This window comes from Elephas maximus, chromosome 8 (genome assembly GCF_024166365.1).
Source record: "Elephas maximus indicus isolate mEleMax1 chromosome 8, mEleMax1 primary haplotype, whole genome shotgun sequence".
Taxonomy (NCBI): Eukaryota; Metazoa; Chordata; class Mammalia; order Proboscidea; family Elephantidae; genus Elephas; species Elephas maximus.
Genome location: NC_064826.1, coordinates 547,249 through 561,425, shown reverse-complemented (window position 1 = coordinate 561,425; position 14,177 = coordinate 547,249). Strand labels below are relative to the sequence as shown.

At 49.8% G+C, this 14,177-nt stretch overlaps 2 protein-coding genes across 7 annotated transcripts in view; both read left to right on the top strand.

Moving 5' to 3' along the window:
• ZNF775 (zinc finger protein 775) overlaps window positions 1-13,286 on the top strand; it is a 29,829-nt gene extending 16,543 nt beyond the window's left edge. For 3 of the 6 annotated variants that reach the window (XM_049894418.1, XM_049894421.1, XM_049894416.1), the window contains 2 exons: window positions 2,856-2,950; window positions 10,789-13,286. In XM_049894418.1, the coding sequence (XP_049750375.1) occupies window positions 10,809-12,335 (1,527 nt within the window). In that variant the 5' untranslated portion in view covers window positions 2,856-2,950; window positions 10,789-10,808 and the 3' untranslated portion in view covers window positions 12,336-13,286. Of the gene's footprint in view, window positions 1-187; window positions 2,951-10,788 lie in introns of those variants that run through there. The other 3 variants (XM_049894419.1, XM_049894415.1, XM_049894417.1) reach the window with 3 other exon arrangements.
• Window positions 1-14,177, top strand: part of LOC126082049 (gastrula zinc finger protein XlCGF49.1) — a 46,121-nt gene that overhangs the window by 16,533 nt on the left and 15,411 nt on the right. The window lies entirely within an intron of this gene.

Sequence of the window (14,177 nt, the reverse complement as noted above, 5' to 3'; positions counted from 1 at the left end):
AGGAACCTGGAAGGCATTATGCTGAGTGAAATTAGTCAGATGCAAAAGGACAAATATTGTATAAGACCACTATTATAAGAACTTGAGAAATAGTTTAAACTGAGAAGAAAACATTCTTTTGTGGTTACGAGGCGCGGGGAGGGAGGGTGGGAGAGGGGCATTCACTAATTAGATAGTAGGTAGTTTTAAGAGCTACTTTAGGTGAAGGAAAAGACAGCACACAGTACAGGGGAGGTCAGCACAGTTGGACTAAACCAAAAGCAAAGAAGTTTCCTGAATAAACTGAATGCTTCGAAGGCCAGCGTAGCAGGGGCAGGGATCTGGGGACCATGGTTTCAGGGGACATCTAAGTCAATTGGCATAATAAAATCTATTAACAAAACGTTCTGCATCCCACTTTTAAGGGTGGTGTCTGAGGTCTTAAACACTAGCAAGCGGCCATCCAAGATGCATCAATTGGTCTCAGCCCACCTGGATCAAAGGAGAATGAAGAACACCAAGGACACAAGGTGATTACGAGACCAAGAGACAGAAAGGGCCACATGAACCAGAGACTACATTAGCCTGAGACCAGAAGAACTAGATGGTGCCAGGCTACAACCGATGACTGCCCTGACAGGGAACACAACCGAGAACCCCTGAGGGACAGGAGAGCAGTGGGATGCAGACCCCAAATTCTGAAAAGACCAGACTTAATGGTCTGACTGAGACCGGAAGGACCCTGGAGGTCATGGCTCCCAGACCTTCTGTTGTCCCAGGACAGAAACCATTCCTGAAGCCAACTCTTCAGATATGGATTGGACTGGACAATGGGTTGGAGAGGGTTGCTGGTGAGGAGTGAGCTTCTTGGATTAGGTGGACACTTGAGACTATGTTGACATCTCCTGCCTGGAGGGGAGATGAGAGGGTGGAGGGGGTTAGAAGCTGGCGAAGAGGACACGAAAAGAGAGAGTGGAGGGAGAGAGTAGGCTGTCTCATTAGGGGGAGAGTAACTGGGAGTGTGTAGCAAGGTGTGTATGGGTTTTTGTGTGAGAGACTGACTTGATTTGTAAACTTTCACTTAAAGCAAAATAAAAATTATTTTTTAAAAAAGGATCAAAAACCACAGGCTTTCATATGGATTACACCTCAACATAAAACAAAAATCACAACTCGACCAATAAGCAACAATCATGATAAACAGAAAATATTGTACTTGTCAAGGATTTCATTTCACTTGGATCCATAATCAACACCCATGAAAGCAGCAATAGGGAAATCAAAGGACATATTGCATTGGGTGAATCTGCTGCCAAAGACCTCTTCAAAGTGTTATAAAGCAAAGCTGTGACTTTAAGGACTAAAGTTCACCTGATGCGAGCTATGATGTTTTCTATTGCCTCATATGCATGTGAAAGCTGGACAGTGAATAAGGAAGACAGAAGAAGAATTGATATCTTTGAATTATGGCGTTGGTGAAGAATATTGAATATAGCATATAGCATGGACTGCCAGAAGAACGAACAAATCTGCCTTAGAAGAGCTACAGCCAGAATGCTCATTTGAAGTAAGAATGGCGACACTTTGTCTCACATTCTTTGGACATGTTATCAGGAGGGACCAGTCGCTGGAGAAGGATATCATGCTTGCTAAAGTAGAGGGTCGGGGAAAGAGAGGAAGACCCTCGATGAGATGGAGTGACACATTGGCTGCAACAATGGGCTCAAGCATAACAACCATCATGAGGGTGGCCCAGAACTGGGCAGCGTTTCATTCTGTTGTACATAGGGTAGCTGTGAGTCAGAACTGACTGGACGGCACCTAACAACAACAACCACAACAAGACAGAGACAAAAATCATCCATAGGGCAAAAGAGAAATGAAGCTGTGTGCTCAAAGCAGCAGCATGATGTAGGAGAAACACTCTTGGGTCATGAGGAAGCCTAGGCATTCCTGAAATCTCAAGCGAGCGAAGCCAGGCTACTCCCTAGGCTGGGCCCTTTTCCCCTTGGAGAAGCCAGGGTAGGTGACTGGAACACTGAACGCCCTCTGTATACTCAGACAGGTGACGCAGACATCACAAAGGGCTCCAGACCATTAGTAAAGCAGAAAAACTAAACCCAGTGCCGTCCAGTCGATTCCAACTCATAGCGACCCTAGAGGACAGAGTAGAACCGCCCCATAGGGGTTCTGAGGAGTGCCTGGTGGATTCAAACTGCCGACCTTTTGGTTAGCAGCCGTAGCTCTTAACCACTATGCTACCAGGGTTTCCAGACCATTAGTAGACCATTGATAGACTGTCCTTTTTCCTGATAAGAGCTCCGGGGAGCCCTCACATGGAGCCAGGTGGCTCTGCGTGGGGTGAGACTTGGCTTGGACACTTAGTGGCATGAGGCACATGGGAGCTGGGCCAGAGCATTTAAACCTCCACAGCAGGAGTGATGCCTTGCTGGAGGTCCCCTGCACAGACACTGCCCTGCTGGCTGTAAGGAGTGACTCGTTCTGGATAGTCAGATTCTGTGGACAATTCAGAGTTTACCTCTTTTAAGCACCTTTTTATTTTATCTGAACTATTTTGAATTTGAAAAAAAAAAAAATCCTTTTTGTGATGACTGAGGCCTTCTCCCAAAGGACAGGTGTGAGGCCTCTTTTCTTGATACTAGCACCTATAGAGTTGCTATGAGTCGGAACCCACTCAATGGCACCTAACATCAGCAACAACAATGGTTAAGGAGCTGTACCCGTGTGACAAACACAAGTTCAGGGGCACCCTTGACAAGGTCAGCACTCAGCATCCCCAGGTTTCAGGGCCCTTGGGAGTGTGCAAGTTTGAAGCCTCACACACAATTCTTTTATCCTCTCCTGGTGCCCTATAGCTGGTGGAGGTGAGAGGACTCTGACCTGGCCTTCTGGGGCATTCAGGCCTGGGGACGGCAGCCTTCCCAGCCATTGACACCTGTGGGGACTCAAGGTGAGTTTAAGCAAGGCAGGCAGTGCCACTCAGGGACAGCCGTACCCTCGTCCTGGAGTAAATTTTGGATTTGCTGCTGACTGCCGATTGGACACTGTAATGGATTGAATTGTGTCCCCCCGAAAACAGGCTTATCAATTTGATTGGGCCATGATTCCCAGTATTGTGTGGTTGTCCTCTCTTTTGTAACTGTAATTTTATGTTAAAGAGGATTAGGGTGGGATTGTAACACCCTTACTAGGATCACATCCCTGATCCAGCGTAAAGGGAGTTTCTCTGAGGTGTGGCCTGCACCACCTTTTATAAAAGGAAAGGGAACAAGCAGACAGTCGGGGGACCTCATACCACCAAGAAAGCAGCATCAGGAGCAGAGCACGTCCTTTGGACCCAGGATTACTGCATGGAGAAGGTCCTAGTCCAGGGAAGTTTGATGACAAGGACCTTCCTCCGGAGCCGACAGAGAAAGCCTTCCTCTGGAGCTGATGCCCTGAATTTGGACTTGTAGCCTACTAGACTGTGAGAGAATAAATTTCTCTCTGTGAAAGCCATCCACTCGTGGTATTTCTGTTATAGCAGCACTAGATAACAAAGACAGGCACCTAACCCGAGTGCCATTAAATCCAGTTTTTTACTGCATCTGAAGAAACACAGTTAAACTCATCACACCTGGGTATGCAATTCCTGCCAATATACAATTTAAATCACCACTTCAGAATATATTCTGGATATAATTCACTGTCCATTAAAAATCTGCATTATTTTAGAACTCTGCTGTCCAGTACGGTAGCCACTAGCCACATATGGGTTTTAAATTTAGATTTAGATTTAAGTTATTTTACATTAAATTGAAAATTTAGTTGCTCAGTTGCAGTAGCCACATTTCAAGTGCTTGATAACCACATGTGGCTAGAGGCGACCATACTGGGGAGCTCATTTCCCCTGTTGCAGAAAGTTCTATTGAAAAATACCCTAGACTGTCATTTCTGTTTTACTTATGTTTATGGTATCTTTTTGCATGCGAAACCTGGACAATGAATAAGGAAGACCAAAGAAGCATTGACGCCTTTGAATCGTGGTGTTGGCGAAGAATATTGAATATACCACGGACTGCCAAAAGAATGAACAAATCTGTCTTGGAAGAAGTACAACCAGAATGCTCCTTAGAAGCAAGGATGGCAAGACTATGTCTCACATAGTTCGGACATGTTGTCAGGATGGACAAGTCCCTGGAGAAGGACATCATGCTTGGTAAAGTAGAAGGTCAGCAAAAAACAGGAAGACCCTAAACGAGATGGATTGATACAGTGGCTGCAACAATGGGCCCAAGCACAGCAACAATTGTGAGGATGGCACAGGACTGGGCAGTGTTTCGTTCTGCTGTGCGTAGGGTTGCTGTGAGTCGGAACTGACTTGATGGCACCTAACAACAACAACATAGTGTCTTTTTGTCATACAGGTGTTTTAAATTTACTTTTAAAGTCTGTATCTTGTTTAAGAAGGTTTTATTTCTTCTAGAATCTAAACATTCTTGTGATTCTTCTAATGTGTATTGTCTTTTTCAATTGGCACTTAAATACATCTGGATTTAATTTTTATAAATAGTATTGCCTCAGTGATCTAGTGCAGCTGTAACAAAAAATACCACCCATGGGTGCTTTAAAGAACAGGAATTTATTTTTTGACAGTTTAGGGAGCTAGAAGTTTGGATTCTGGGCATGACTGTAAGGGGAGGACCTTCCTTGTCAGTAGTCCTTCGAGTTCCTTGGCGTTCTTGGCCCCGTGTGTCTCGGTGTCTATTCTGTTCTTTTTATAACCAAGAAGTGATTGGGTTTAGTTCTCACCTGGCTTAGGTATAACCTAATTAACATCACAAAGAAAACCCTATTTCCAAACAGGAGTATATCCACAGGTATACAGGCTACGACTTCAATCCTCCAGAACTTCAATTTTGGAGACACAGCTCAATCCATAACAGGTATGAAGTAGGAATATAACTGTGAAAATGGCACGGCGGGGCTTCTGACCTCTTGTAACTTCACAAGGGGGGAAGAAGAATCAAGATCAACAGCTCAAGGCTGATTCCTATGAGGCAGAGGTCAGACATGCCTCCTCTCTGTGCCGTCTTTACCAGTTCTGACACCTCGCATCCCTCCCACAGCAGTCTCCACTTCTTTGCTGGGTTTGATAATTCATTGCAAGGGCCACACAGAACTCACAGACAATACTGATGATTATGGGGTTTATTAGGGAAGTAACAGTTTACAATTCAGGATCAGGAATGACTCAGGCTGTAGTACTTTGATGAGGACAGCTTCTTCTCAGCCATGCCCACAGGCAGCCATGCCCAGAGGCCCTTGGTCTCTTGGTCCCTCAGCCCCTGCTGTGTCCTAGCAAGTGTTACAAATGCTTTTTCTCTACCAGTAAGTGCCTGGAGGCACCCTACCCTGCCAGGAAGTCTTGGCCCAAAGGCATCTAGCTCTCTCACTTACTTCCTGGGTCCCAAGCCTAGCTCTACCAGGTACCTGGAGGCACTCCACTTCCCAGCAAGCCTCTTGCCTGAAAGTGCTCAGTTCTCTTCTCTGTGGGCTGGCACAAGCACTGCAGTTACCTCACTCGGTGGGCTGGCCCCCCTTGCCGTCTGTGACAGCCTCCTAGTTCTGTTGCGCATTTTCTCTGCTGCAGCATCTCACTGTCTCTGGTGTTACCACTCTCCATCTCCTGGGTCTAGGAGGCTCTCAGTGCGGGGACCCTGGGTCCAAAGGACGCACTCCACTCCCAGCTCTTTTTCTTGGTGGTAGTGAGGCCTTCCCCTTCTGCCTCTGGGATGACTAATTCTAAGCCTAGCAGGATGGCAAAATTGACCAATCCCCTCGTTAGGGCTCAATATACCTTATCTGTATGGTCCACCTCCCCACAAGGGTGCCATGCACCTTATATGCATTATTAGCAAGCTGTCCAATCCCCCTTGGTGGGCCATAAGCACCTTATTTGCATAGTCCCACCCAGTCATTTGGTGGGAGTTACAAGACCATGATAAGAAAGGCTATATAAAAGCAAGCCATCACACCTCAGTAACTCAAATATTTTTCCCCAAAAGATAGTTGTTCCCCATTGATGAATAGGCCAGCCTTTCCCCAGTGACTTGGGATGCTACATTTTACTATGTATCCAACTACCACAGGTCTGTTTTTTAGCCTCTAGCCTGTTCTATTGGCCTATTTTTCTATTGTGTGTATTCTACAGTATTTTAATTACTGTATTTTAGCTTTTAACATTGTATAAGCCAGATTCCTTTTTTTTTTTTTTTTTTAGTTTTCTGGGCGATTTATCTGTATTTACACATTATTTTAGAATGAAGAGCTTCTTTGCCTTCTCATCTAGGAATATGAGATAGTTGTCCTTTTATTCATGTTTTCTTTATCCCTTCAGTAAAGTCTAATAGTTTTCTTTCTATAAGTTTTGCATTTCTATTAGGTTTATTCCTGGTTATATTACAGCTTTTATTCCCATTTTAAAAGAGCTATTAATTTTAGTATATTTTTGTATCTGACAATCTTGCTGGATGCTTTTAGTTCAGTACTTTGTCGGTGGATTCCCTTGCACATTCTAGGCTCACAATCATTAACAAATGAGAGTTTTCCCTTCCTTTTAAATATATATATATATATTTATATACACACATATACACACACACACTCACACACACAAGCCCAGGAGCTTCAGAAGCTGAAAGAGACAAGAAAGGGCCTTCTCCCAGAACCAACAGAGACAGAACATAGCCCTGCTGATGCCCTGGATTTGGACGTCTAGCCCCCAGAACTGTGACAAAATGAATTTCTGTTCTTTAAAGCCACTGATTTTGTGGTATTTTATGGCAACCTGTCTTAGTTGGGTTCTGTAGAGGAGCAAAACCAGTTGGACTGCTGTATATAAATATAGAAAGATTTACTTCAAGGAATGGCTCATTCAATCGTGGAGGTTGGGAAGCCCCAAATCCACAGGTCAGGTAGGAGGCTAGAAACCTCTGCTGGGTTATGGGATTGCGGGGGCTGGCGAATCCAAAACCTTTAGGTCAGATGGCAGGCCAGAGACTTCTACAGGCTTATGTCCCAGGATCCAAAGGTTAGGACTGAGAAGAATGCAGGGTTAAGAGAGAGAGAGAGCTCTGCCAGAATGTCCATATATATTCTGTTGTAGGCCACACCCCCACAGAAACTCCCCTTTCAACTGATGGTTCATCATGTCACATCAGCAAGTCCAGTGACTGGCCAAACCACTGCGAATCATAGCCAAGTCAAGTTGACACATGAAACTAACCATCACACAGCCCTAGGAAACTGAGACAGACTTTTGTGCTGAATCTTGGGGTGTTGCTCTAACAGATACCTAAAAATGTGGAAGTGGGTTTGGAATTGGGTGATGAGTAGAGGCTGGAAATATTTTGAGGTGCTTAATAGTAAAAACCTAGATTGCCTTGAAGAGGCTGTTGGTAGAATTATGGACATTAAGAGCAATTCTGATGAAGGCTCAGAAAGAAACGAGAGCTGTGGGGAAAACTTGTCATTAGCAAAATGTTTCTATAAATGTGAACGTTAAATGTGCTTCTGGTGAAGTCTTAAAAGGAAATGATTAACATGTCATTGGACACTAGAGGAAAGGTGATACTTGTTATAAAGTGACAAAGAACTTGGCTAAACTATGTTTGTTTTGTGAAAAATAGAACTTTTAAGTGATGAACATGGTTATTTAGCTGAAGAGGTTTCTAAGCATCATCTTCAAGATGGAGCCTGGTTTCTCCTTGCTGCTTATAGTAAGATGCAGGCGGAAAGAGATAAATTAGGGAATAAGCTGTGAAAAAAAGAACCAGAACTTGAAGATTTGGAAAATTCTGTTGTAAAATTTTAGAAAGTATGCCCTGGAGATGACACCAAGAGTGTGACTGAACACTTATTTGCTAAAGAAATTAGGCTTGTGACCTTGTAAAAATGGCATGGGGGCGGTGTCTGACCTCCTATAACTTCACAAGGAGGGGAAGGAGAATCAAGATCAATAGCCCAAGGCTGCTTCCTATGAGGTAGAGGTCAGACATGCCTCCTCTCTCTGCCATCCTTACCAATTCTGACACATCCTGTCCCTCCCACAGCAGTATCTACTTCTCTGCTGGGTTTGATAATTCATTGCAAGGGCCACACAGAACTCACAGACAATATTTACAATTATGTGGGTTATTAGGGAAGTAATAGGTTACGATTCAGGCTCGGGAACACTCCAGATACAGTTCTTCCATCAGGACAGCCTCTTTACAGCTGTGCTCGCAGGCACGCCTCTTTGTGGTTCTAGGCCTCTGTTCTGCTCAGGCAAATGTTACAAAGTTCTTTTAGCCCCTGCCAATAAGTGCCCACCAGTAAGTAAGCCTTGGCCCAAAGGCACTCAGCTTTCTTAGTCAGTGGGCCAGGAAGCGCACTGCATGGACTCCAGCCGGTCTCCTGCTGCTGTTTCTCTGCCACCACTTCTCCCCATCTTCAGGGCTACAGCTCACTGTCTGTCTCCTGGGTCCAGGAGCTTCTCAGCACAGGGATCCGGGGTCGAAAATGATGCGCTGTCCACTCCTGGCTGTTCTTCCTTGGTGGTGGCAGGAACCTCTCTCTGCTCTGGAATTGGCTCTCTTTTAAGGCAAAATTGACCAATTCCCTTGGTGGGCCACAGTCCCAGCTAATCACTTGGGTGGGAGTTCCAAGACCATGGTGAAAAAGGCCACACGAAAGTAATTGATTGCATCACAGACCTATATATACAATCATCCATCTCAGCAGAAATGTTCCCAGTTTAGACTAAACGGGACAGAGAAGTGACCAAAGGAAAGAAACTGATTCCTGGAATTCTACCGGTAGGAAGTGGGAGGATGGAGCTACTTGATTGTAAAAATAAGTTGTCCTTCGAGAAATGGAAAGGACAATTCCAGGAGCAGTTCAAAGATCAGCAGGACTCTCTGCACAAGTACGGGGGTAGCGTCACTGTTCCATTGGACCAAGAGAATGAGGCTTCCCAGAGCCGAAGGGCTACCACCTAGATGTGCCTGGGTGACAGAGGATTATTTTCAAGCCTTGGGATCTAATGGAATTTGCCCCTGCTGAATTTCAGACTTCCTTGGCACCCATCGTCCCATCTTTCTCTCCAATTTCTCTGTTTTGGAATGGTTGGAATGCCTTCCCAACCATTGTACTTTGGAAGCCAACCCACCCACTCCTGTCAAGTCGATTCCAAATCATAACGACAGAGTAGGACAGAGTAGAACTGCCCCATAGAGTTTCCAAGGAGCACCTGGTGGATTTGAACTGCTGACTTCTTGGTTAGCAGCTGTAGCACTTAACCACTATGCCACCAGGATTTCCACTTTGGAAGCAGATAACTTATATCTTGGGTTTCACAGGTTCACAGATGGAGAAGAATTTAGCCCCAGGATGGACTATACCCAGAGTCTCACCTATACCTGATTTAGAAGATGAGATTTGGGACTTAGAATTGATGCTGGAATGGGTTAGGACTTTTGGGGACACTGGGATGAGGTGAATGTATTCTGCACACGTGAAGGTCATGAATTTTGAGGGCCAGAGGGCAGAGTGTTATGGATCGAATTGTGTCTCCCAAAAAGACATGTTGAGGTCCTAACCACTGCATCTGTGAATGTGATCTTGTTTAGGGATATATAGAGTTTCTTTTGTTATCAGTTGGGTCAAACACAGTCATACTGGAGTACGGTAGGTCTCAGTCATCATCCCTTCTGAGTGGTGTCTTATAAAAAGGGAGGCATACACAGGGGAAAGACTGCATGTAAGGAGCCGTCTTCAAGCCAAGGAACAAGAAGAAATGCCTGTGGATGCAGAAGCTGAAAGAGATGAGGAAGGTTTTTCCCCTAGAGCTGACAGTCCTGCTGATGCCCTGAATTTGGACTTCTAACCTCCAGAACTGTGAGAAAATGAATTTCTGTCCTTTAAAGCCATCAACTTATGTGCTATTTTGTTATGGCAGCACTAGGAGACTAAGACACCTTGGAATTTCCTGAGCGATTGGCAGGTCTTTATTATTTATGGTGGGCCTCTTGGATAGTTTATGCCAACTTGAATAGTTTATGCCAACGAAGTGACTCTGGTAGTCTTAGGGTGGGGGCGGGCCACACCAGAAAGACCAGTCATGTGATTAGAGGGTTGGGACTATAAGCCATGTGATATCAGCCCAACCTGAGGAGTTGGGAGGTGGGAGGGCTGGAGATGGAGTTCAAACATGTAGACAGTGATTCCGTCAATCCTGCCTCCATAATGAAGCCTCAGTAAAAACTCATGACACCAACGCTTGAGCGAGCTTCCTGGATTGGCAGTACTCTTTGAGTATTGTCATGGTTTGATGCCAGGAAGGTGATGTGTGCCGGGGGGTGACAGAAGCTTTGCATTTGGGACCTTCCCAGACCTCACCCTAAGCGTTGCTCCCTTTGGCTGGTTTTGATTTGTCTCCTTTTGCTAAGTATAGTGCTTTCCTGAGTTCTGAGTCTTCTAGCAGATTATCCAGTCTGAAAGTCAGGGAACCCCAGTGTTTGTAGCCAGCTGGTCAGAAGTCAGGGTGTGCTGGGGACCCTGAACTTGCAGTTGATGTCAGAAGGGAGGCAGTCTTGGGGGACTGTGCCCTCGGACTGTGCAGTGTGGCAGCTCATGGTACTTCAGTTCTGTTCACTCCCCACCACTTCCTTCCCTCGGCCTCCTCTTCGCCATCCCATCATGCAGTGACTGACAGTCTCAAGCAGTGAGTAATCTCTCCCCATCCTCTCTTCCCTTTGCCTCTGGCAGGAGATGGGCTGGGGGTGAAGATGAAGCAGGAGAGGCTGGAGCCCCAAGCCGTGCTCTCAGAGAGAGACAAGGAAAACGTTTTCCAGCAGCACCAGAGCTTCCCACCATGCCAAGCAACGGGGACACCTTGCACCTTGGGGAGAGAGGAAGAGAATGGGGGTCCCAGGTGGGCCCCTGCCCCTGAGCAGGACAGGGGGCGGGCAGGCCAGGCTCCAGCAGCGGTGTCTGCCCCGCCGAACGCCCCGCCCTCTGCCTCTGAGGGCCACTGTGTGTGCCTGGACTGTGGGAAGAGGTTCAGCTGGTGGTCGTCTCTGAAGATCCACCAGCGCACGCACACCGGGGAGAAGCCGTACCTCTGCAGCAAGTGCGGCAAGAGCTTCAGCCAGAAGCCGAACCTGGTGCGGCACCAGAGGCACCACACGGGCGAGCGGCCCTTCTGCTGCCCCGAGTGCGCGCGGCGCTTCAGCCAGAAGCAGCACCTGCTGAAGCACCAGAAGACGCACTCGCGCCCCGCCGCCCACGCCTGTCCCGAGTGCGCTCGCTGTTTCCGCCACAAGGTGGGCCTCCGCACCCACCAGCGCGCCCACGCCCGAGACCGCCAGCTGGCCGGGGCTGCGCGGCAGAAGCTTCTCAGGGGCACAGCGGCCCACCAGGCTCACTGCCTCCGGCCGGCGCCGCAAGGTGCCCCCGAATGGGCCTGGCCGGGGCCCTGTCCAGGGTGGTGGGGCGGGCCGAGGCCCCAGGCCGCAGTCACCGTGACCCCGGGGCCCTGCGAGCCGCGCCAGTTCATCTGCAGTGAGTGTGGCAAGGGCTTCCCGTGGTGGTCCTCCCTGAACATCCACCGGCGCATCCACACGGGCGAGCGCCCCTACCCCTGCCCTGAGTGCGGCCGGCGCTTCAGCCAGAAGCCGAACCTGACGCGGCACCGGCGCAACCACACCGGCGAGCGGCCCCATCGGTGCCTGGACTGCGGCCGCGGCTTTCGCCAGAAGCAGCACCTGCTGAAGCACCAGCGCACACACCTGGCTGCCCCAAAGGCCGCCGTGTGCCCCCGCTGCGGAGAGAGCTGCCCCAGCCGGGGGGCACTCCGGGCCCACCAGCGCGCCCACGCCTCCACTGTAGCGGGTGGGGACCCGGGGCCGGGCTCTGCGCGGCAGTCCGAGGCCCCCCGGGGCCTCTCCGCGCAGCCACAGCGGTCGCGGGGGGCTGGGACGTGGGGCGGGGGGCAAGGGGGCCTGGCCGCGCCTGGCGAGCCGCGCCAGTTCATCTGCAGCGAGTGCGGCAAGAGCTTCTCCTGGTGGTCCGCGCTCACCATCCACCGGCGCATCCACACGGGCGAGCGCCCCTACCCCTGCCCCGAGTGCGGCCGGCGCTTCAGCCAGAAGCCGAACCTGACGCGGCACCGGCGCAACCACACCGGCGAGCGGCCCTACCTGTGCGCTGTCTGCGGCCGGGGCTTCCGTCAGAAGCAGCACCTGCTCAAGCACCAGCGAGTTCACCGGGGAGCCCTGGCCACGGTCCCCCGCTCCAAGGAGGAGGTGCTTTGATAGACAGCAGGATGTGTGGGAAATGGCCAGGGCCTTTCAGAGCCCCAGGGGGTGAGACTCCATCAAAGGCAGCTCCTCAAAGCTCTCAGGCCTGAAAACAGGAACCCAGAGGCCCAGAGAGGAGGCCTGGAAGACCAGGCGTCCTGCCCCCGGAGCCCAGCGTGTTAGGCCCTCCCTCTGCACCCACTCAGGTGGGGTCCCTGGCAAGAAATGGCCCAGGTCTGGGCAGGTAGGATGGCAGTCACATGCCTGCATGCAGGATGCAACTCAGTCAGATGCTACTCAAGTCTAAGACAGACACCAAGGACTGGAAGCCAGAGCTGTCTGGGGAGGGGAAAGCATAGCCCCAGTGCCTGGAGCAGTGTCTGGTGCTTAGTGGCCTCTGGACAGATGCTTTGGGGAGGATGAATGGTTAGGTGGCACTCCAGCCCTGAGTACCCCACTGCCCATTGCCCTGGGTGCTGGGTCTGCTCAGCACTGGTCTGTGTGGTAGGTAGGGCCAGGGCATGAGGGGTGGTCTCAGCTGAGGTTTGGTGGCTTGGGGATTGCCGCCTGTGCCTGCCTGATGGGACCCTCACCAGCCCCAGGGTTTCGGAAAGAAAATGAAGGATTGACTGTTCTGCATAGTCTTGTGGTCCTTTCTAAACCCCCCTTGAACACTGGGTCTTTGTTCTCCCAGGGACCTATTGCCCTAGGACAGGAAAGGTGCCTTTGTGTGAGCATAGTGACTCCTGCCCCAGTTCTTGCTGGGGCCTGGGGACAGTGTTTTCTCCACATCAGCTTTCTGTCTTCTTCCCATGTAGTTCCTCAATTTACAGCTACCCAGAGGTCACCCCTCACACCCTCAAGGTGGTGTCACTGAGGCCCTGGCTACCTAGAGAAAACCCAGGGCTCTAGACCAGGTCATGGCCTTGGACAGGGTCTTCCCAGATGGGAGGAGGGGATGGCAGGTGGGTGTGGGGGCACCAGCATCTGATAGCTGGGAAGTGGGAGGAAGAGGGGCCAGTGTGGCTCTGTAAAAGGAGATCTGCACCACCGGTCCACCCTGTTAGGGGCCAGAATTCTTCTCTGGACTCAGGGCTGCTGTCCCCGGAAGCTGCCGGGGCTCAGCCTGGCTTCCCATCACCTATTCAGATCTTGTTTAATCCTCTCCACCTGATAAAAGCTTTAACTGTTGTGGTCTTCCCAAAGGGCACATGGAAGTGGTGGTGAGGGCCCACAGGCTTCTTTGGCCATCCCAGCATACCTAGGAGACCCAGGACTGGGGCAGGTTAGAACTCAGGGCTCCTGATGCCGTGTTCTACACTTTGTCCTCCGACACCCCATCCCATGCCCTTTCCTCTGATAACCCATCCTCTGACACCCTGTCCCATACCCTGCTCTCCAATACCCCATCTTCTCATGCCCTGCCCAGTTCCCCATCAGGAGCTGAGCTGGGCAAGGTAGGTCAGCACTGGCCCCTGTGGGATAACTCAGCTCTCAGGATGTCTCTGACCCGCTCCACCATGTGTGCCTGCCTAACTCCCTGCAGCCCACCAGCCTGCCTGCCAGGGGGTGAGTGCCCTGGATCTCATCCAGACCCACTTTGACCATGGGGAAGGCTTGGAGCCCAGCAAGCTGCCTCCTTGAGAAGGATTCCTGCGTGCTGCCACTTGTTCTTGGGCTGGAGGGCCGGGACATTTGAGGATAGAGCCCTTTGGAGCCAAGTGCCTGAGTAGGTGGACAGGCAGACACTGCAGAGCTCCATGGGTGTCAGGGTCATCGCCCATAAGTGACCTGTTTAAGGACAAGGTCAATCACACAGCTGTACTGGTGGGACCTGGGGTTAACGGGGCTAATGAG